Source organism: Pithys albifrons, chromosome 1 (genome assembly GCF_047495875.1).
Source record: "Pithys albifrons albifrons isolate INPA30051 chromosome 1, PitAlb_v1, whole genome shotgun sequence".
Lineage (NCBI taxonomy): Eukaryota > Metazoa > Chordata > Aves > Passeriformes > Thamnophilidae > Pithys > Pithys albifrons.
In genome coordinates, this window is record NC_092458.1 from 29,533,541 (window position 1) to 29,557,110 (window position 23,570).

General features: G+C 44.0%; 2 protein-coding genes across 4 annotated transcripts in view; both read left to right on the forward strand.

Moving 5' to 3' along the window:
* Positions 1 to 1,041: 1,041 nt before the first annotated feature.
* Positions 1,042 to 10,679, forward strand: ARGLU1 (arginine and glutamate rich 1). Of its 2 annotated transcripts, XM_071548605.1 has the most exons (4): positions 1,044 to 1,660; positions 5,957 to 6,182; positions 8,522 to 8,605; positions 9,822 to 10,679. In XM_071548605.1, the coding sequence occupies exons 1-4, from the start codon at positions 1,305 to 1,307 to the stop codon at positions 9,984 to 9,986; spliced, it is 831 nt and encodes a 276-aa protein (XP_071404706.1). In that variant the 5' UTR covers positions 1,044 to 1,304; the 3' UTR covers positions 9,987 to 10,679. The 2 variants fall into 2 exon arrangements, with proteins under 2 accessions (XP_071404716.1, XP_071404706.1); XM_071548615.1 differs by lacking the exon at positions 9,822 to 10,679 and having other exon boundaries at positions 1,042 to 1,660; positions 8,037 to 8,603.
* A 7,022-nt stretch (positions 10,680 to 17,701) lies between these two features.
* Positions 17,702 to 23,570, forward strand: part of EFNB2 (ephrin B2) — a 45,424-nt gene continuing 39,555 nt past the window's right edge. For both annotated transcript variants that reach the window (XM_071548629.1, XM_071548639.1), the window contains exon 1: positions 17,702 to 18,853. In XM_071548629.1, coding sequence (XP_071404730.1) covers positions 18,726 to 18,853 — 128 coding nt within the window. In that variant the 5' untranslated portion in view covers positions 17,702 to 18,725. The remainder of the gene's footprint in view (positions 18,854 to 23,570) is intronic.

Sequence of the window (23,570 nt, forward strand, 5' to 3'; positions counted from 1 at the left end):
ACACTAAATACAGCCAAAGCAGACATTCCCTGCGCCACACTGGAGATCAGCTACAGGGAAACAGGCCCCCAGGACCCTGCACAGCTTATGGATCAGACCAGTGCAGCTGGATCGATGCTGAAACCAGGCCTGGTTCTCTCTTTTCCCTCCTTCTTTTCCTTTTTCTTTCACTCTTTAATTCTTCTCTTCCCTTTCACCCTATCTCTTTATCCAAAACGCACTGCCACGTGCTGATATAGTAAGTGTAGGATCTAACACACCAACTTCCACCCCAAGTGTTTATGTATTTACGGCCAGACTTTGTAAACGCAGATTGGGGCAGGGCTCTCCCCACGTGGGTGTGCCCTTCCAGCCTGCGCAGTGCATTTTTAGGTGAGGCACAGCGTGCACAGAACTGGCCCCTCCGTTTAAGTCCTGAGGTCCATTTGCCACGGCCGAGCGAGCTTGGACAGTGACAGTGAAGCCCTCGGGACTGTCACAGCACCCGGTACTAACCGGGACTGACCCTGCTGAGCATCCGAGATGTGACGGGACGGGATGGCAGGGAGGCATTGAACTGCCAGAGGACGGTCCCCACTGAGACTCGAACCCAGGTCCTTGGGATTCAGAGTCTGGAGTGCTCTCCTTTACACCACGGGACCGCCCACTCCAAGTGTACAATTTACTAATAAATCTTCCTGATTGTTTGCGGACCCAGAGTTTTGTTGTTCCTTTCGACCAGTGAGCATTTACGAATCGTAGGTGCTTCCCTCCCTCTAATCGCGGCTCGCCACAGCCGTTCAACCGAGGGCCCAGAACTAATTTTCTCGATTCCCTGGCGGCCGTCCCAGGTTCCCGTAACACTCTGACAGACACACCCCCCCACCCCCCCTCCATGCCCGGGCACAGCCGGGGCCGCGCGCACAGCGCGCTCCCCACACACCGAGAGGCGCCCCGGCCGCGCGCACGCGCCGGGCGGGAGACGCTTCCCATTGGCTGCCGAACATCGCCGAGAGCGCTCGCGCGCCCCCGGAGGCGGCAGGAGGGGAGCGAGCGGCTCGCGAGCGGAGCGGTGCATTGTGGGGCGGGAGAGGAGAGTCACTGCTGAGCCAGGGCCGCCATCTTGGCTGCGTCCGGACTTGCTCCTGCTCCCGCGGCCTGTTCCTTCTCCTTGCAGCGCAAAGCGGTGGGACAGGAGAGGACGAGGGGCTCGTCCGGAGGGTGCTGATGCGCGCAGAGCCTCCTCGCACCTCCTCCGGTCGCCGCTAACGAAGGGGGCGGGGGTGGTCGAGCAGTCGTCGGCGCGGCCTCTACTTTCTGCCGGGATGGGTCGGTCCCGCAGCCGGAGCTCGTCCCGCTCCAAGCACACCAAGAGCTCCAAGCACAACAAGAAGAACCGGAGCCGATCGCGGTCCCGCTCCCGGGAAAAGGAGCGGGCGCGGAAGCGCTCCAAGTCCCGGGAGAGCAAGCGGAACCGGCGCCGGGAGTCGCGCTCCCGCTCGCGCTCCAACACGGCCCCCTCGTCCCGCCGGGACCGGGAGCGGGACCGCGACCGCGCCTCCTCCCCTCCCGACCGCATCGACATCTTCGGGCGCACGGTGAGCAAGCGCAGCAGCCTGGACGAGAAGCAGAAGCGGGAGGAGGAGGAGAAAAAAGCGGAGTTCGAGCGGCAACGGAAAATGTGAGCTCCGGGCCTGGGCTGGGGGTGAAGGGGGGCGGTGAGGGAAGTGCTCTGTGCTCCGGTGCCTTTCTCTCCGCGCCTTTCTCCTGCAGGCTAGGGCCACCCGCCTCTGGGGTACAGGCGTTTAGGCCCTCGCTGAGGCCTAACGGGAGCCTGTTTTCCCGCCATCCGCCCCTTTCCCCAAGCCTGGCTCCCTCAGGTGCGTTCGGGGCCGCCCACTCGGGGGCGAGCCCCCCGCACGCCGCCGCCCCCTGCGCCGGCTCTGCTACTGCTGCTGCTTCCCGCCCGCTGCCCGCCCTCCTGCGCTGCTCTCAAACTGCCCTTTGCAGCGATGGCCGCGGCGCCCCGAAGCGCTGTGCCGTGCCGTGCCGATCCGTGCCGCCCGCCCCTCCCCGCCGTGGCGTGGAGCTCGTTAAGTGTCGAGCAGAGGCATCTGGAGTTGCTCGACTGAGGGTTTCAAGAAACACTATACAGCCATTGTTAACACTTAGGAATTATTTTTCTTGCTAAATGGGACAGTAACATCAAGTGATTTGTTTAGTTTAAAACCTTGTCCTTTTTCAGAGAATATGGTTATTTATTAAATCATAGAATGATAGAATCAGAATCGATTGGGTTGGAAAAGACCTCCAAGATCATCAAGTCCAACCCTTGGGCCAACTCCAGTCCATTTACTAGATTATGGCACTCAGTGCCATGTCCAATCTCAGTTTAAAAACCTCCGAGGGTGGGGAATCCACCACCTCTTTGGGCAGGCCATTCCTATGCCTGATTACTCTCTCTGTAAAGAATTTTTTTCTGATCTCCAACTTAAATTTCCCCTGGCAGAGCTTAAGCCCGTGCCCCCTTGTCCTATTGCTGAGTGCCTGGCAGAAGAGATAAGTTTTATTTTAATAAACGCTGGGTGTGCATGAATGTTTAGCAGTATAGTAAGTTATGACATGAACCTTTATGAAGCAGAGAGGAGAATGGTTGGAACAGTTGTGATCGGATGATTCTTCTTTGAATGCTACTCTTACTTATCTGACCACCTAATCCAGAAACACTGTTTGTTTGTACGTGTAGCCAGGTAGTCTGTTAATGTTCAGATAGAGCGTTGAGTTTATTTCAGCTATATCGTTCTCATGAAGTATTAGTTGTTAGTCAGAAGGCTTGGTGACCCCGAGTTGTCACTTTTGGTTTTGTCAATAATTTTTGCTAATTTAAGAATTTGACAGCACTATTGTCAAACCTGTCACAGTAACACAAACACACGTGCAAATTGAAGATGTTTTGAGATCCTGATCCTAATTTTGCGGTTTGTAATTTTATTCAGTACCTAAATTAAGAAAAATATTCCATGCACATCTGCAGCGAAGAATGGGAATGTGTTTTAATTTGAGAATATAGTGAATAGTTTATTTTAGTACTTTGGAGCTGGTTTAGTGCATATGTAAGTAAATTTTCTATAAAAGTTAGCTTTGAAATTTGAAAATGCTCATGAAGTCTTGTCTAGGAGGATTATGACATTTGAGCAATATTTGCTACAGAATAGTAGACTTTTGAGGAAGAATTAACATTGGAAAAGATCGGGTATGGTATTTTCATACTTCTAGATTATGCTTTAAATTTTATAAAGAAAAAGCAGTAGAACCTAAAACAGCAGAAAAGTATGATATTGGAGTAAGTCATCTGTAACTTGTGCTATGTATGTTAGTGTAGACTCATGTTAGTGAAGCAAAGAAATACTTTCTTGCTGACTGGATAAACAAGTGGACAGTTCATATATTGAAAGTGACTTTCTTCTTCTCCTCATGTCTGTTCAAATCTCAGTACATGCCCAAACTTCTTTTCTTTCCTATAATGTTCATTTTCTATAAAGGCCTTTCAAGTCTGGCATTTTTTCCTCAGAAATTTGCTGGCTTGTGAGTGGTTTCTTTTCTGCAGATTTCGTAAAATTAGTCTTTAAGAAGTAAATGGATCATACTAAAAATACTTTCTTACATTAATGACTTATCTGTTGCTCTGAAATCACAGCTCAGTAGGCCAGGATGATAAAATTATTCCTCTCTGTAAAATACTGGAAGGTCATGTTGGTATAAACGGCAGAATAAATCATTGCGATTTATATCTGTGTTTATGATTTTATTTCCTTCATCAGGTCAAAACCATTGTAATTCTATCCTTGCCTATAAGTGTTAAAAATTATATTTGATTGGTTTAGTTAAATTTGAAAGGAATTTGTTGGAATGAGAAGAATTAAATGTTTACACAGTTACAGTGCTTAATTTGAGTGCATCATCCATTGCTAAGGATATTTGAAAATTTATTTCAGATCTGAGCATCTTGGATATTTTTGTAACTATGCACTATCTTTATTCAATTAACTTTTATTCTAGATTTCCTGATTTTAAACATAAGCTGCAATAGTTGAATAAAACATGAGAATATGAACTTTCTGACAATTTCTTTCTCTTTAATAGTGTCTTAGGTATGCTAAGCTGTATTGGTACAGGATGTTGAGAGTACTCGCTACTGAATAAAACCTTATAAGAGAGAAGGAAAACCTTTTAAAATGAAAGGATATTTAGTATATAAAGGATATTTCAAAATCTGCCCAAGAGTCTTCACTTGGCAGAGATACAGTAACAGAATGGGGTGGATGCTTTTTTCTGGATGGTGGTGGTGGTGGTCAAGGTTTTTTCTTTGCCTTTTGTTGTTTGGTGGGGTTTTTTCTGAAAAAGTCACCTCAAGGCATTTTGTGTTAATTTTGGAAAAGTGAATGCTGGCCTAATAGCCCCCAGGTAAGATGGCTCTCTCTTAAGGAATGGAAGAATAAAATTTGCCTTTGCAGACCGAATGATTGAGTTGAGGGTTCCAAAACTTCTTACTGAAGTAAACTTAGCTTGGTACACCTTGGAAAAGATGACACAGGAAAAGGGGGAGGTGGGAACCTTTCACCTTTTCCAGACCTATCTAGATCAGTAATCCATACTTCATCATGTCTTATTGCATGTTTGCAAATTGTACCTTGGGAAGTCTAAAAGTTGGCAAATCCTGCAAGTCTTTTTTTAAAATTAATTAGTTGTTTGCTAAATAAGATAAATTAGGAAAGATTTTCCATATGAGATAGGAAAATGCAAACATTAAGAAAATGACAGGACATGAAGACATTACAACAGTAGTTGTCCTTCTAAATCATGGATTTTTGTTGTTGCCAAGCCAGAAGTTTATAAGATTGTTTTGTATTTCACAAAATACTTAAAATGTCAAGTTTAGAAGTAACTTCTCCCCAAACCCCATAACTCCAATAAATAGCACTACATGAAGTACAGCTATACAGGATTCACTGTTCATCTTTGATTATGTAAGTGCTGTGTTATACTAGCAATTACTGTCTGGAAATTTTTTTTCTTGCATTTGTAAAAAGGAACCTGCAAATTTACCTAATCTGTTTGTGTCCTTCTTAATGAAAACTTAATGCATCAATCAGGCTAAGTGATAATACTGCTACTAATAAAAATAAAGACAAGACATATGAAAATATTTCCAAAATTCAGAACATGGAAAACTGTAGCTTGCCAGGACTTTTTTAGTGCTTGGTATTGGTATAATTTATTTTAGCTAATTACAGTAGAAACAAAGTGCTGCAATAAAAAAAATTAAGGAGAGATGAGGTACTTGAAATTCAATAAGGTAAATGATTGCATCACTAGATTACAGGTATAACACCTGGAATTCTAGTTAAAATACTCAAATCACAAATTTTATTACTTCTGTCTTCTATATTAAGTTTCTGGAGATTAGTTTGGTGCCCCTGAGGTGGTGGGTTTAAGGCCAGATTTTACAGGATGCTACTGCTGCACATGGTTTAAAATTGAGATTATTTAAACTCCTGAAAGGTGAAGCATGGTCTGAGTTGTGGGGGGTCTGGATTTTTTGGAGGGAGAGGTGGAGTTGTTGTGGTTTTAGGTTTTTTTTATTTGTTGGTTTCATTTTTTAACACCTAATTATGATCAAGAAGTAGCATGATAAACTGTCTTCTTAATCTCAGTCTAGTAATGTATAGAGAGATGCTAAATATGGTAAGGTCTGAATGGATTCACTATGGTAGGAAAAACCTGATTGCCTGAATATTCACTTTCTTTAAGTGTAGGGCAAAATACTCTTTTAAGTATGTAGTCTGTGTGTAAGATAAAAAACTTTTCAAGAGGAACTACTCAGTCTCATGGCTGATGCTGCGTATTGGAGGCATTTGTTTCAGTGCGAACATTCTTTATTGATCAAGAAGGTAATCCTCATGTTTGCATTTTGTAGTCGTCAACAAGAAATTGAAGAGAAACTCATAGAGGAAGAAACTGCTCGAAGAGTGGAAGAACTTGTGGCTAAACGTGTAGAAGAAGAGTTGGAGAAAAGAAAGGATGAGATCGAGCGAGAGGTTCTCCGCAGGGTGGAGGAGGCAAAGCGCATCATGGAAAAACAGTTGCTCGAAGAACTCGAGCGACAGCGACAAGCTGAACTTGCAGCACAAAAAGCCAGAGAGGTAACGCTCGGTCGTTTGGAAAGTAGAGACAGTCCATGGCAAAACTTTCAGTGTCGGTTTGTGCCTCCTGTTCGGTTCAGAAAGAGATGGAATACAGCAAATCTAATTCCCTTCTCATATAAACTTGCATTGCTGCGAAACTTAATTTCTAGCCTATTCAGAGGAGCTCACTGATATTTAAACAGTTACTCTCCTAAAACCTGAACAAGGATACTTGATTTTTAATGGAACTGACCTACATATTTCAGAATTGTTTGAAACTTTTGCCATGGCTGCAGGATTTATCAGCAGTCCTTTCATTTTTGGGGAAGGGTATTGAAAGACCTGTAATTATGTATCCTTCATTTGTTTCATTTTGTTTACCTAGACTGTAAGAGGCTTTTGCCTTCAGCCAGGCAAAAAGCAGGGTCCAGCAGTGATCTGCAGTACCTGTCTTTAACAAATAGGTTTCTTATTCTTCATTTAAAATGAACATTTTCCTTGAGCGTACATTGGACTAATTCTGGGACTTCAAGCATAATGCTTCACGAAGGATCTCTGTCCAAATCATTCTATCCATTCTTAATAACTACTAACAACTCCTTTTTTTCTCCCTAGAAGTTACAAAAGAGCAGGTTGCCCTTGTCTGAAGTCAAGCTGAACGTGTGACTTGGGTTTTTGGTTTTTTTTTGTTTTGTTTTGTTTTTTAATCAGCAGCTGGAGCAGAAGCTGAAAATGTCTTTCTGTGAGACAGTAATTTGCTACTAAAGGCTTTGATGCCTGCCTGCACCAATCATTCCAGGATCCAGAAATTTCAAGACAAACTTCAAACTGTAAAGGAAATTTGTGCTAAATAGTCATAAGTGTCAAATGCCTTTTTTTTTCAACTCTGTGCCTCCTACACAGTTTATTTTAGATTAATATTTTGATTGGCTTACAAAAGGAGAGACAGTAGCAATGCAGCTTTCCCCTTCATACTAAATGTGACTTGTCAGTCACATAGTACAGTTAATTAAGTGAGAAATAAAAAGGAATGCTGAGTTATGATAAAAATATGAAATTAGACCATTTTTTGGAAATTCAGACTTTAATATGAAAGAGTTTAAGTTGAATTTACCTGTTCATAGTCAGAAAATTCTTCATATATAGAGGTTTTCATTTGATCAGATGGATGACTTTTTTAAAAAAAACAAACAGTATTTTTGCTATTGTCAATGTCATGTGGAGAAGTCTCATCAGTTCTTTGTAACACATAATAAACCTCCATGCCTGGAGTGAAGTGTGCTAGCTAGTAGCTGGTTACTAGTCATAGTAAGAAGTTTTCATATGCTTGCTTTGTTCGTATTAACTTTTTTTTCTTAAACAGACACAAACCTCTGGCTAACTTTAAATCCTCCAAATATTAAAATAATTTGGATATATATATTATGTGAACTGAAACATTTCAAAAACTTTCACACAGTCTTCATATTTGAGTTGCATAACAGAGTTCCATAAAATTCACCAAGAAAACAACAATTACAAGGCTTTATTTCCTGATCTTGCCTTCCCTGGACTCCTGAATTCCAAGTTCATACTGCAAATGACAGTTTCAGCTGTCTTAAAATTGTCAAAATACTGAATGTTAAGTCCATTCTCCCCATGAAAGAAGCCCATAGCTCCATGAAGTATGGATTGCCATTTGTATTTTTCACTAACAGTAAATGTATTTTTCTTATTAATTGTTTGCCTTAGGAATGATTTACATATTTTTGTTCCTTCTTACCATAAACATCTGCATTCCTCAGCTCAGCCTTCCTTGTATGTTGTTTCTTTATAAATGGTTGAGCTGCTGATGCAGGTATTGCCAAGCTAACAGTACAAATCATTTTAAAGAGGAAGCTGGCGCGTATGGCAGCCGAGGAGCACACTCTGCAGGACACTGGACAAGACAGTAAATATTCAACTTTTAATGCTGATTAAAGGAGTATAGGTAAAGAATACGTAGGTATACTTAATTGGTGAGACAAACTATTCACTTTATTTATATTTTCTATATTACTTTTTAATTTGGTAAATACTATCCAGTTTTTGTAGTTGTCCTTGTTGATTTGTGTGATATTAAAATGCTAGTAATAAATTGTCAGGATTCTGTGATTAGGGAGGGTTTAGTTGGTTGCTGTTTGGACTGGGCGGGATGATGTAAATTGAGCAGTAGAAACCAGTTTTAGTGGCTGCACAGTTTACCGTTGTGAGGCAAATTAGGTGGCTGTAAAGCTGCCACTTTAAGTCAGTTCACAAAAGAATTCTGAGAAAGATTAGTCAACATGCAGAAATGAATATTTTACTTTACTAACATCTTGCCCTGTCCTCCCCTTTAGGAAGAAGAGCGTGCAAAGCGTGAGGAACTAGAGCGAATACTAGAAGAGAATAATCGAAAAATTGCAGAAGCACAAGCTAAACTGGTATGTGAAGATGTATTTAACATTTTGTAGGGAAATGCAGGTGTTTCTGCCAGGTTTTCAGCAAAATTAAAATAAACAAATTGACCCTTTCTAGAGTTTAACTTGTGTGTTGCTGGTTGCATCAGTAGCATTGCCCTCCTTCCCCTAAGTGTAAAAGACCAGAAGATCCTTAGCAGTAACACTAGGCTGATAAAATAGTTCAGATACAGTTAATTTAGAGGGAAGTGGCTGCCTTCAGAATTTAAAAAGTCCATTTTAACCATATCATACAAGGAAGGTTGAAGTAAATTTGCAAACATATTCAGCTTCAAGTGACTAATTCTGTTTTGTTGAGCAGGACAAGTACAAACTGGATTTGAGTCTAGCATAATGTTGATGTAGAAATGCTGAAAGCTTAAAATGCGTAAGTTAGGATAAGTCGAGCATGTGCTGGTCTCCAAGCCCATAATAGGATGCCTGCCACATGAAAACATTCAGTATGATGTAGCTGTTTCTAATCACTTGATGATAAGCCAAACTAAGCATCTTCTAAGTCCTGATTGAACTCTACCTGTGTCAATTGCCCAGGTAATTACAGCTCTTTCATATAAAAATGAGGCTTCTTAAAACACTTGTCTTGAAATACACCTGCGTTAGATCTCTTTATGTTTTACCGTTTTCTCAACCTTATATGATCAAAACAGGACACATAAAATGAACAAAATAAGCACCTTTAGAAGACTATTGAAAGAGCTGTAAGAACCATCAGTTAGTGTAAGGATTGATTAGTTACAAATGAAGTAAAGATGGTTTGGGATTAGGAGGGGCTTTTAGATGGGTTTTGGAGCAGGGAGACCTCTGCTTGAAGGTGTGTTACTTCAGTGTGCGCTCACCTGACACGTGACAAATATCAGGGGAATTTCTCTTATGTATCTACTGTCTGCCTTAATTAAAATGTAAAGCGTTGTTAGCAAAGCAATCCTGAAAAATATGGCATGTAAGCACTCAAGATTCTGATAGATCTGCTGTATAAAATTCTCAGTGTTTCTTCTAAACTCAGTTCAAATAACCATTTCATAAACAGTTTCACTGAAACCAACTATGGCATCCAGCTCAGGTAGAACTGCTTACATACCTATGCAGGATTGGACCTGTTTGGAAGTTAATATGAACTTGTAAATTGCTTTTTTATGACTGCAAAATTTGCTGGCCTAAATTTTATAATTTTTTTATATAGGCTGAAGAACAATTGAAAATTGTTGAAGAACAAAGAAAGATTCATGAGGAGAGGATGAAACTAGAACAAGAGAGACAACGTCAGCAAAAGGAAGAGCAAAAAATTATCCTGGGCAAAGGAAAGTCTAGGCCAAAACTGTCCTTCTCCCTAAAAAGCCAGGATTAAATTTCAACTCTGAACTCTTAAAGGAAAAAGGAAAAAGAAACAAAAAAAAAAACAACAAAGGAAAACAAAAAACTTTGTATGGTAGCTTCATGTTGAAGTGTTTTGGGTTTTTTTCCTCTCAATTTTTTTTTCTGTCTTTTTTGAAAGTTGGAAGGTTAGCTTGTTCTAATAGGGGCTATGCTCTGCAATTCTTTTTTTTTTTTTAAACGTTCATTAAGTTAAACCCTTACCAGATCATCATTGCCTTTTAGAGCATAATCTGTTTTCATCAATTTTGTTTCCGTATTGGTGATCTGAAGCAAGTCATGTCACTTTATGAGTTGTGGATGATCTGATAAGGTTTTACTGATCTACTCATCAGAGTTTGACTCTGATAATTGACAGAACTTTATATTGGGTATTACTGACTTTTAATGTTTTTTTTTTGAAGTCAGTAAATACATTAGTAAATTGCCATAGTATTACTGGACCTCTGCGGTTTATTGTTAGATCAGTGTCCTATGATACTGTCCCGTTGTTGCGCTTGATGTTCCTGATACAGGTAAGGAAATAGTTTGTCATTTCTGCTATGAATACATAGAGAGCAGTATTGTCTCTGTTAGATTTGTTTTTATTACATTGACAGCATTCAACCAGCGTTCCCTATTGTGTAAATAAAACAATTTGCTGAATAAAGTGAAAGTCTTAAATTCATATGTTTAAGTAAATTCTTTTAGTACACTTCTATAAACAGCTATACGAGTGACAATTCACATTATTAAATTCAAGACTATAGCAGTATTTTTTTAAATTTTGCTCTAAACTATTGTGGCTTCTCCTACTTATAATGCAAAATTACACACAGTAAAAAATCCCTGCAGTTGTGATTGTTTTTGATGGCTGCTGCTGTTTTTATGAATGTTGGTTTTTATTCTGACAGAAACTTATTTCAGCTGTAGTGTCATTTAAACAGCTGTTCAGCTTACTGCACCAAGACCAGTACTTCAATATCTAATCCCCTTCAGTTCACCTTATAATACAGTATATTGTATAAGTTAAGGTCATTACCATATAATGAATCTGATGGATCTGAAGGGATTTAAAAGTGGAAGTTTTTTCTCCCAAAGGACTGGACTGGCTAGTATACTTGAAGTGAAAAACAGAAAGTGAGATTCTGTCTAAATATACTGTTTTAGCCAGAAAGCAACTGTTTCATATACAAATGTTGAATATTATCCATTTATATATACAGGTTTTATTTAAAAAAATGAAACTACAGATTGAAAACTATATATATAAATCCCGTTTTTGTATATAAAATCCTTCTACCAAAACCAGGATTACTATAGCTTGTCCAGTTCTAAAACTTTCCTGTCAGCGTGGAACATCTGTAGTAACCATAAAATGAAAGTTACCAGTAGTTGCCTGAGCATTTGAATGTCACTGGACAAAGTCGGAAATAATTCCTGATATTCCCAAAGGGTCTGTTTGTAGATTTGGCAAATTTAATGTGGGAGCAAGTTGAGTGTGCCACTGAAAGCAGTGTTCAGCATGCTTTGTATGAAACTGGGGCTTCGGGGGCAGACTGAAATGTATCACTTTGTCCAGCATGTCAAGAAAATGTGAAGATGGTAAAATACCTACACAATTATTGTACTTAAATTTGTCTATATATTGTATTACAAAAGAACGTTGAAAGTTGCTTAATGCACAAAAACAAAAGCTGAAGCCAAATAAATCATGTACATGACCTGTTGGCAAGAGCAGGCTGTATTTAAAGATCAACTGATACCTGTATTTCTAAAACAGAAAACATCCCCTGTTCCCTTATGAGAAACAAGCTATTAAAAGTCAATACTCAAAACAGACCTATGCAGTTTTATTTCCTCTCCTAAAAGTAAGAACCTAAGTAATCATATGTGCAGCTGTGGTATCTGTCATTTTGTTCTACATCACATAATTTGCTGCTAAATAGCAACATTTGTTCTCTGCATTTAACATTGTGTAGGCTTAGATGTTACAAGGTTATTTTCAATCACACCCCTAGGGCTATCGGGGACAAAATGCCCATTGTTAATGAGATTGCCCATTCTGCCTTTCCACATTTCACTACCTGTTTCACCTTCCCCTGCCCTCAAAAAGTGGAAAGGGGGCTAGGTTTTTATTTTTATTTTGGTGGTGATTCCCCCCTCCCCGTCTGTTGGGGTGGAAGTTCAATTTGTGGAATCTGTTGTCTCTTTGCTGTCCTAAAGTATTCTCTGTTTCTGAGATAGTTCTTTGTGGATCCGGTGCACATGAATGTTACATTTGCATTGCACTGTTTTTTTCTTTTTTTAAATTGTACGACTAGGGATACTGTTGAATTCTATGAAAAGAGATATCTGAGTGGGTAAATTGACATTTGGTGGTGAGAGCTTGAGATTTTACATTCCCCTAGAACTTCATGCCTGTTTAATGCAAAGTATGTTCCAACATAGGCTGACATTATGTTGTGTTTAAACTGTGACGTCCCTGTGTGCATCTACAAAAGGATATTGACCTACCTGGAGAAACTGCTGTCGATGATTGTGTTGGGTGTTTTAATTTTTATTTCATTGTAGTTTAAAGTTTCAACTTCAGATTTTGGTTCTGAGTTTTTTTGTGTCCAGGGAGGCCAGTAGGCATTTTTGTTGACACCTACCTTGAGCAGTATTCATTTCCCTTATAACAGAAGAGATCTTCGTTTTCCCAACCCCTGTTCAGGAATGTCCTAGGTCATTATTTTAAAACTGAACAGTGCATCTGTTCAGCCAGGCACAGGAGCATGGGAGGCCTTAGAGCAGCATGCTAAATGTGTGCTCTTACTTTGGAGATTTGCTGAACTGCCCTTTGAATTTCTCCTGTTCGTTTATCATTATTTTTCCAAGCACAAGGGGAAAGCTGACTGCTGTGAAATGTATTGGAGGGATGGTATCCTTGAAGCTTAACAAAGCAGAGACAGGTTGGTGAGATTTCTAAACTGCTAAAGAACTGCATACCCATGTATAATCTCACTAAAATATCAGTCATTCATCCATTCCTATCTTGTTTTGAAAAAGAAGGATTTACCTTTGATGTTTCTTCTCTGTAGCTTTGTGCCACCTCATACATCTCACCCTGTCTATTTCCCTTGCTGACTTGAAGCTGGTAACCCTCTTTTTGTGATGCTATTAACTTGCTCTCTGAGGATCGTTTTGAGTTTCTGTGCCGTTTTTTGCACCTACACCAAATACGGGGGTGTTAGTTATTCACTTTTAACCATATGCAGTGTCTTGTTAAACATTTTCAGATCATATGGGACCTTAGCTCTATCATTGCAGGGCCTCAACTTGGTGCAAGTGCAGGTGAAATTCAAGTTGAACACCTTCCAGGCTGCGTTACAGAGAGGATTTATTTCAGCAGAGAACTGTGGATATGCCTGTGTGCCTAAGGCTCATTCCAGGCAGGAGGATATGGTTGAAGTGCCTCGTGTAGTATTGTTTCAGACTCACAGGCCAGTCTAGCTGGAGCTGAACCATGACTTTCACGCACCTCTGTTCTATTCTCATGCTGGTACTGCCAAACATGCATTTCAGGGTTATCTCCCTCCTTCCATCCCTCGGTTTTGTTAGCCCACTGAAGAGTGACGAGCCTCTGTTGTTGTTTCTGTACTGAACAACCTCGTGCCTCCGATCATCTTTCCTGGACTGACCCTTAGAATCAAGGGTTATGCTGACTCTGTCAGCTCTGCTCAACAGGACATGAACCCCCTGTTACAATAAAAGGCCAGTTTGGTAGCAGAAGCTTGATCCCAGGTCCTTTTTCTTACCTCTCATGTCGTAGACCACAAAATAAATGTTTTTCACAGAGTGGTACTGAGAATCAGTATAAAATAAGTCAAACAACTAAAATGCATGGCTAGGATGTATGAACTTCTTTTCTGATTTTCACTATAAGACTGCTTGAATTCTATGGCTGTATATAGGAGGAGCCAAGCTCATTTTCTAAGAAGCTATGGTTAACCAAAATTGCAGTTATAAAACAGGCCTGGGGAAGACAAATGAACATCTAGATATATACTTACTCTACCATAAGGGCAGGAAATGCATTGTTGTGGTTTGAATGATGTATTAAGAGCTGTTTCAAGTATCTGGCACACTTGGCCTCTAGTATAAATGATAAACAATCCATTTATAGTCAGTAAGTATCAATCGTGATCATTTCTCTTTATTAATTATAGCAGTAATTGTATCCATTTAGTTATATATTTTCAACTTTTGAAACTGGTACATTTTCAAGTAATGATGAATGATGGTGAGCTTTTCCATTTAAAAAAATCACATCCCATGTATGCTCATTGCCAATGTTTAGAGTGATGTTTAAAAGAAAATAGGGGATTGTGGGCCCAATCCTGATCCCATTCCCATAGTTATAGATTTCGTAGAACCAAAGCAAGTATCTATGTAATTATTGCCCACATGACTGTCTAAAAGAAGGCGAAAAGAGTTATTTAGCGATAAACCCGATTTTTTGTTTTAAGCCTGGTTGAGGTACAGCAAATAAAGGTTTAAGCTGTACAAATGGCAGTCACAGTTTTTCAGGGAAGGCAAAGCATAGGCTTGTCTCACCTGCTTGCTGGCCGCCCTCGTCCATCCATTCGTCCGTCCATTTGTGTGTCCATCCTCTCTCGCCGAGCCGGGACGCCCGAGCGCAGAGAGACCGCGGCGCCGCTCTTACGGTCGCGGCAGGATTTCCCCTGAAACCTGTCCCCTGCGAGTTCGTCTGTCAGGAAACCGCGTTCCCTGCAAAACCCGTAATGTCTGCCGGGACCTCCTGAATAGCCCCCAGAGAAGCCGCGGCCGAAGCCGATTTCTAACTTCCGAACGTTCGTCATCTTTGCTTTGAAACCGCTGTCCCCAGCCTCTACTCTCACGTCTCCCCCGTGTCCGAGGCGATCCCTGCTGCTTCTCAGAGGCGAGACAGGAATGCTGGAGGGCAATGCAGCGGACGCAGAGGGCAGGGACCAGGCAAGGAGCGCGGTCGCACCGCAGCTGTCCGGGCGCTCCGCGCCGCCGCGGCCCCTCCGAGCGCCGCCCGCTCCCGCGCGGCCCGGCTCCCGCCTCCTGGGTCCGGCCCTGCTCGCACCAGTAAGTACCTCCGCGGCGCTGAAAAGGACCCCTGGCCCGACCCCAGCCACTGGAAACAGTCCCTCGGCCAAAAAGAGTGACAAGAGCGAAGTAGCTACGGAGCCCCCATTTCTTTGGATGCCTTAATCTTTGATGCTTAAGAAAGTGCCCGTTTTTCTCTTGGTTCTTACTTAAAAGTGATTTTATTAACGTGATTTTTATACACTTACAGTGTGCATCGGTAGGTTGCATTGGTAGAGTAAAACAGCTGTATTTGCGTAAAATGACTAGCCGCTGGACAATAGGCATCCTGTGATATATTTAGATACTGGAAGATATTTTCAGACAATACCAAGGTTCTTCATTTCCTCTAGTTTACTTAAAACAAGGATACGGAGAGTTAGAGGTCACAGTTTACTCACAGCTTTTACAAAGCATCGCTCTTAACCTTTTGCTTCTAAACAAACAGAAGCAGCAGCATCACAAAATTGAGGTAGACCTATTTTACACGTCTCTGTTGCTGGAAGCATTTATCGGGCTCCGTGTTTACATTGGCTCACGACCGGCTGCACACCACACATTTGTTTAAAAGTTTAATAATTAAGTACTTTCCTCCCCTCACTGACGAAGCTCTCCTTTGATGCCCCTTGTAGTGCATAGATACCCAAGCTCTGTCTCCCACTTGAGTGCTAAGTTTCCGTCCCGGGAAGCAGATCCTTTTCCACCAAATTGCGTCGCCGGATCTGCAATTCCTTCCTCGCTGCAAATTAAATTTAATTAAGCAGTTTACTTAAAACGTATTCGATGTTTTGTGTGAAAAGCAAACTGATTTCCTTGTTTCCTTGAGTGGTAGATTTCATTAGAGAACTACCAAGCACAACACAAAATCTATGAGGCTTCAAGCATGCCTCAAAATTCTTTCCCCTTCTGTTGCGCGTGAGAGGAGCGGGCTCTGGGAGGCTGAAACACTGATTTATTTAAAGAGGGGTGAAAAAAGAACACTGGCTTCCAAAATTGATCCGGGAAATAAATTATAGTGCCAGTTGTTTTCGTTATAAGAGCTTCTTGGCGTTCGTCTAAAAGCCGGACGAACACCACCACCAAGCCGATTTCTAACTGAATGCCCGTATTTCTTTGGGAATAAAATTATACGAAATTGGCTGTTTATTAGGGTCTTTGGTAGCATGTTCTTTATATGCTTCAACTAAAACGTAGGTAAATGACAGAGTGCCGTAATTTCTTGGGATTTAACTTTAAATCCTTTCTGCAGATACTGTTTTGGCAAGAAATCCCTACTGGAAGAAATTCGCTAACCCCCTTAATTTCACAGGAGCGAGTATGACATTACACAACCTGTGTTTAGCTTCGGTACAGCTTTTGTTGCGGACCCCTCGTGTGTGCTGCCTCCCCAGCCCGGTGCCACCGCCCGGAGCAGCGGTATGGCCGCCCCGTTTCGCCTTTGACGGGCACTTTTGCGAGGGAACCCCGTATGTGCCGGGCCGGGCAGGACGCGGGGGAGCGGCGGGCGGAGTGGGAAGCCGAGAGAGCCCTCTTCTCCCGCGGAGGGCAGCCGCTGGCCGCTAGTGGGAGCTGTGGGCCCGTGGAAGTGCCGCGGCGGCCGCGGAGCGTTGGGTTCCGAGCGCGGCGTCGGGAGCACCCACGGGCACCGCCGCGACCCCCCGGCGCCCTCCGCACCCTCCTGGGGACCTGCGAGGGGAAGTATCTCCAGCGCAGCCCGCAGGTAGCTCCCTCTCGCAGGAAATTAATAATAGAATGAAGTAAAAAGGCCAGGTGTCGTGCCGTTGGGACACGCGAAGAACCGGGTCCGAACCGCTCCCCACCACATTCTGGAGGGGAAGAAAGAGGCGCTGAGTGATCGCTAGGGAAAGACGAGGGAACGCCGGCACCCAGCTCCGAAGTCCGGCATTGCCCACCTCTCCGCATCCCTTTGAGGAGCTCCGCGTGTCTAACTCCTTTTTATTTAGTGACGGCCCGTGACTAATTGTCGCGCAATCCGACAAACTTTGGAAACTCACAGAACCCACGGGAAGGCCAGTGGGGACCGAGCACGGGAGTACCCCTTGCCCCCCCTCCCCGGCAGGGAACCCGCAGAAAGCCTCGCGGCAGGGCCCCTTTCCCGCCGCTGCCGCGCAGCGCCGACAGCCGCGCTGCCCGGCGGCGCTGCGGCCGCAGCCGCGGGCAGCGTGCGGAGGAGCCCCGTACCCCCTCCGGCACTGCAACTGCTCCCTGCTCCGTAAACGGCAGCGTACTGGGGAGACACTCAGTTTTAGCGGACTGTTTTTTAATGCTTATTTAATTTCATTTGTTCCCCCCCGATTTAGCCGCGCGTGGGCCCGCCGTGCCTCCTGCACATCCCCAGCGTGACTAAGAGCGAGTGGGCTCCCCGCTCACGCCGGGCGGCGCGGCTGGGCCGGGGGGTGTTACCTGCCGGCCCCGCTCGGCGCGGCCCCGCCCGCCGCCGCGGCGGTAAGTGACAGGCGCGGCGCCCAACCAGCGCGGCGGCCCGGCGGCGGCCCTATGAGCGGCGGCGGCGGGGCGGCGGGGCCGCGCTTATATGGCTACGGCGGCGCGCTGCCGCCGGCCGCGCTCCTGCGCTGGGATCTCGCCGCGGTGGCAGCAGTGGAGCGGCGGCATCGCGGGTTGGAGGCGCCGCGGTGGGAACGGCCGTGGCTGGCGCCGCTCTTCTTCTCTCGCTCCCTGCTTTCTCCTCCGCGGTGGGCTGCGTGGCGGCGCAAGTCCCGCGCCCGGCGTTCCTCCTCCTCATTCGGCCGCCGCGGCGCGCACTGCAGATCGCGCAACGGGAGAGGGACGATTTGACGCTGCGACCCCCCGCCCCCATTTTATTTTGGTTTATTTTATTTTTTTAATTACTGTTATCCGTCCCTCTTTCTTTACTTGCTGCGCTCCGTGGTCTTTGCCGGCGACAAGGACAGCAGTGCCCCCCGGGGAAGCCGGAGCTCTGCGGATGCGCCTGCCTGGGACCGAGGGAGCTGACTCGGAGTGGATTTATTGACTCGCGGGTGTTTCCGAGCTCCCCGAAACAGCCCGGGCTGGTGCCCGTGCGGATTGCAAACTGCAGGGAGCCGTGAGAGACGCACAGGAGGAGCCTCCCGCCGAAGCTGTGTCCTTTTCCCCCACCCCTTTATTTCTCCTACCACCGTTTATTTTACCACCCCCACCCTCCCTTTTTTTTTTCCCTACTCCTTTTCACGCGAGCCTTAGACACTGTGAACGCGTATGGAGCTCTGGATCCAAATGGGAGTTGGCAATTTGAGTGGCATCTTCCAAGGCAGCCAGGAGATCCCCTATAAGAGGAAGGACTAAGGCGTTTACATTTTTTTTATTTTTGGTGTTTACTTCGGAGGTAGCTTGGATCTTAACTCGCAGGAGATATTCCTACATGCGAGTGGCATACGTGACTCAGTAGATCTGCCTGCAGCTCTCGCCAAGTGCATCATCGACTCTTGGCTTGTGATTTTTTTTTAATTATTCCCTATCAATCGTCCCGGCTGTTGGGATACCGGACGCCCACCCTGTTGTTGCTGATCAGGTGCGGCGGAAGGCGCACGGCGGAGTTGGCGAGGCTCCGGGGTGCGACTCGGTGCCGCCTGCGACCATGGCAGCGCGGAGGCGAGATGCCTCCGCCTGGAAGTACTGCTGGGGAGCCGTGATGGTTTTATGCAGAACTGCACTGGCGCGGTCCATCGTTTTAGACCCCATATATTGGAATTCCTCCAACCCCAAGTAAGTTTCCACCCCGCTCCCGCCCGCCGACTCCCCAGGGGCTGGCGCTGCCCTCGACGGGGGTGTGCGGAGGCCAGACGGGACGGTGCCGCAGATCGGCCGCGGCCGCCGGGAGACGCGGGGACGGGGCGGGTGCACCAGCGGTGAGCGGCGGCTGCAGGGGACTCCAGCCGGGGCTGGCAGCAGGATCCGGCCCTGCCTGTGGCGGGTGTTCCATGTGACGGTGGAGCGCCCCGTCGCCCCTTGCCCCCGGCGGGAGGGTCCCGGGAAGGGGGGCTGGGCGCGACGGGCCGGGTCGGCGGGCCGGGAGTGGGATGGAGAGTGGGGCGGCGGTAGCAGGCTGGGACCTGCGGGCGGAGTGCGGGCTCGCCTGGGCTGGAGAAGCGGCGGAGGCCGGAGGAACCGGGCTGCGCTGGGTTGCCAGGAAGGGGTGATACTCTTCAACTTCTCCGTCTGCAGATGCAAACTCATCCCATTGACACCAGCGAAGTTACATCTGCTTATAACAGGGCTAAATTTGGTTGTGGAGTTGATGGTATCAAGGCACATGTCAGTGAGTAATGAACTAAGCATTACCCATCACACAACCATTTAGTGTCATTCTTCATTAACAAACCCAGGAAAAATGTACATGTGTTCCCAGGACTTCACTGTTAAATCACACCACTCTTAAAATAGAAGCGTATCCTTAAAGAATTTACTTAAACATACGAATTTATTACTGGAAAGAGGAACTGTTTTGAAAGTGGGCCGTCCTTCTAAAGAGAAGTCTGAGACAGGGATGAAAAGCTAATTTTGGGTCTCTTTTGTCCCCTCGAATTTTTGACATACAAAATGGAAGTTGGCTCTGTACAGTTGTGAGATCCTTTGAACTTAAGTGCTTAAAACCACTACTTTAGAAAACAAAAATCACAGTAGGAAGAAATAGTCTGTAATGACTTTAGGGAGTTTTAAACCAGAAATGGATTAAAATAATTTCTTTAAATGTATGCTCTATCATCTTCAATTATAGATACTTAAAATCAAACCATATGCACTGTATTAATTGAATTTAGAATTTCCCATTAAGTCCAATGAGTACACATCTTGTTTTCCCGGGGGACTTTGTAGAGGAAGTGTTAGGTAGTGATGAGGCAAGAATAAATAGAGTATTTCCTGGATCAGGGATTAGTTCTGTGTAGGTGGCAGGATCTCCAGGAGTTTGCTGAAGATTTCAAAGTTTGAATCAGAAGTAGCATCTCAAGTTTATCATGTAGCCTTGCCTTACAGGCATCATTATCTCCTGTTGTTTTAACTGAAGCAAAAAAATCGCTACAGTTTTCTGTATATGTTTTTTAAAAGTGTGAATAATTACTCCAGTTCTGTAACACTTCTTTACCGAGAAGTTTTCTGTTATTTCTTTTTAAAGAAACACAGAAAACAAGGAAACAAACAAACAAAAACAACGAAAAAAATTGTCAGGAACGCTGTGGACTGCTCAATTCAGTTTCATTATTTGTAACATTGATTGACAAATGCGCACTTTGTATATGCACCAGGTGGGAAGCCTGTTAAAATAAACTTTAGCTCCAGTCACTGGCTCAGCAGTTCCATGATGCTACGTAGCTAAAGCCTTTCTTTGGCTTAAGAAAGACACGGCATCACATCAGAGGATAATGCGGCATGGCCGGTTATAAAGCGAGCTTTATAAGGCTCTTTAGGCTCTCGAAAGGCAAAGGCTGCGAACCGGGGTTGCATTGCAGGAGTGGGCCTGCTGTGCTGGTGGAAAACAGCCTTGGCTCGGCCTTGGAGGAAAGGGAAGGCTTTTGCATCCCAGCTCTCGCTGGGTTTATGCCTACAGAGGTCACTCTTCCAAAGCAGAAGAGCCGGCTGCTCTGAGCTCTCTTCCGCCAGCCCCAACCTGCTTTCGCATTTTTTTAACTTACCTTGGTCGCTTTTATTAGGCATCAATGAAACGAAAGGATCCAAGCAGCTGAGTCCAGCCCATTTTAGAGAGCCTGGGGATATGCTTCCTTTATCAAACACGATTTGTGTTTCCATTTACTTAATTCTAAACTGTTTGATTACAAAAAAGGTTTAAATGTTGTTAATGGTAGATCTAATGATAATATCTAATTACTTTTTCAACTTAAATGCACGCTTAAAAATAGGTTGTGTTACTGATGTAATTGAATTTTCTTGAGTGATTCATTGAGGCTTAATCACCACAGTGAAGAAGTACACTATTAAAATTAGTCTTTTCAATTGCTGGGGCTAGTGATTTATAGGCCACTTGGAGGCCTGGAGTTTGAGGAGGCTTACACATGCATTCCTGATATTGCTGCCGGTGAGGCAGCTCCACTTCTCAGAGCAGGATTTCTTACTAATTCTTCTCATAGTTGTTTGCCTAAGGATACTGAATAATTTCTCCTTAGATGAGGTTGTGCTCACTCTGGATACAAGCTGAGTGTTAGCTTGAGAAGTAAAGCTGCTAAATAGATCTTGGCATGGTATAATAATAAAGCTCCTTTCTAGGTTTTAAATAATAACTATCTTTGCTGCTGGTTAATTTATTCAGGGAAGCAGTGCATTTAACTCTATTGAAAGCCTCAACACATAAATCTGTTGAACAGGTAGGCAATTAAATGCTGGGAGAAGTTGTTAGTCAGGTTAATATAAAGTATGAAATAATAAATTTTATGTAAAGGTGAATGTATAAACTGAATTGGTTTTGCACTGAAGTATAGAGGTTATAATTTCTAGCAGGTGGCTGGGATGGAGAGCATACGGTAGCTATTTGAACACAGAGCTCCCTCCCCTGTTCTCCCCCCTTCCCTGCCCTGCTCCCTTTTTAGCGATTTGCTTTTATTGCCTCGATCAAATCATGAAATTGAGGTGACCTCCATAAAATAATTATACCTGTGACTTTATTACTTGGGAGGTTAAACATCAGTGTTGCAGATGATCTTAGTGGACTTTACAGACCTACCGTCTGAAGAACCTTAGATCTCCTGATCTCGAAAACGGGAGGAAAAATTCCTCTGTAGATTTAACTCCTGTTGACACTTTTTAACGGTGGGCTTTCTGTCTGTGTTGTCTGTGCCAAGACAATGTATGCAGATAGCACGGATTACCTCAGTTTCACCTCACAAGGGCTCAGCACCGCCGTTGACACGCAGGACTGCACGTAGTGTTATGGGGCGCCTTTTAGTGAAGCTTACTGAGGAATCTCATTCAAAAAAGCATCGCTTATGTCTAAGTGTCATTATTCCCTGCGTGCTATAGGCCGGCAAGCAAGATGGTTCTCCTTAACTGCATGTGGAAGGTTATCCTCACAAGTGGTGCTTTTGACACTGATTAAGCTAGGTTATATAGCTGTTTTTCTGTCCCTGAGATAACCAGTTATATATGGGATGTTTCACAGCCCGCCTCTGAATGAATGCTAACATGTCAGAAACTGATAAAATAAACTAAAATTGATGACCCTGTTAAATGTTCTATTCAGTAGCATATAGACTTGTCTGCTTTTCATCGTATCTGAAATTCTTATTTTTGTAGATAAACAAATGCACATTCACTACAGATTGAATAGCCCCTTGAACTATGCTCTGCAGTTTGCATTTGGGTTAATCTTGTCGGTTTTAATACAGAGAGAAAAAAAGGAGACAGCACCAGGGGTGGAATTGTTAGTGCTTTCACATCCACATTCCTTACATTTTGTCAGGATGATAAACTGTAGGTAATGGACAGGCCTTGTTTCACAGGACGGGCTAGCCAGCCGGAGCACAAAGAGCTTGCTAAAACGATATCTCACAACATGTTTGGGAGCCTCACAGCAAGACAAGAATTTATTTGGGAGTCCTGTGCTGTGGGACTGCACTTTCTAACCTCAGCAATTACAGCTTCAAGCTGAAGAAACAGGAGTGGAAGGTTAAAATGATTTAAACACATGCTCCTAAATTGTACCCAAAACATAGCTGTTGACACTTGGCATGCTAAGAGAAAGAGCAAGTGGTGGCTTCCAGTCCATTTGATATCTCTGGTATTTGTAGCCAGGTCTCTGAAGCACAAGTGAATTAGCAAAATAAATTCAGAATAAACTGAAGGCTGATTTCTTGAGCATGTTATTTTCCCCAGACTTTTATATGTGCAGTATAATTGCTATATTATTTATAGTAATTACCTTAAAACATGTTATCTGTAAGCTGTGTTATGTTATTTCACTTTATTTAATGAAGTAATTGCTTTTAGAGAGGCAGTGACTAAAAGTCATGCTAAAATCACTTAAGTTCTCCCCTCTTCCCACACACAAGAATGCCTCTCTTTCCCCCCCCCCCCCTTTTTTTTTTGTTCCCTTTCTTTCTCTTCCCTGTTTTATTGTAAGGAGATCACATTGCTTGAGGTGTGACACTGGATCACCTCAAATTCGGCCAAGGTTCCTGTCATGGGAAGTCAGCGGCAGAGGAGCTGAGGTGACTGCTGTGACACAGTAGCAAAGACAGGCCTTTCAGCCCTGGGCAGCAGCCACAGGCAGGCCTGCTTTGGGGACATTCTGGTTTTTTTCAGGATCTGGTCTTTTTGTGATGTGCAAACCTGCAGCATTTGAAATATCTCGTTGCAAGTGAGAAGAAAGTGTTCTTCTGAGAAAAAAGTAGTGATTAAAATGTTATTCATGTGTGCCTAATGTCTGTCTGCTTTGGCTGCTGACATAAAGAAACCTGTTTTTCTGGTCATTTAT

Excerpts from the sequence above, each read along its gene's own strand:
- ARGLU1 (XM_071548605.1), top strand. The coding sequence starts at position 1,305 with ATGGGTCGGTCCCGCAGCCGGAGCTCGTCCCGCTCCAAGCACACCAAG. Across the intron at positions 6,183-8,521 it reads CAGCACAAAAAGCCAGAGAG|GAAGAAGAGCGTGCAAAGCG; the intron begins GTAACGCTCGGT and ends CCTCCCCTTTAG. Across the intron at positions 8,606-9,821 it reads CAGAAGCACAAGCTAAACTG|GCTGAAGAACAATTGAAAAT; the intron begins GTATGTGAAGAT and ends TTTTTTATATAG.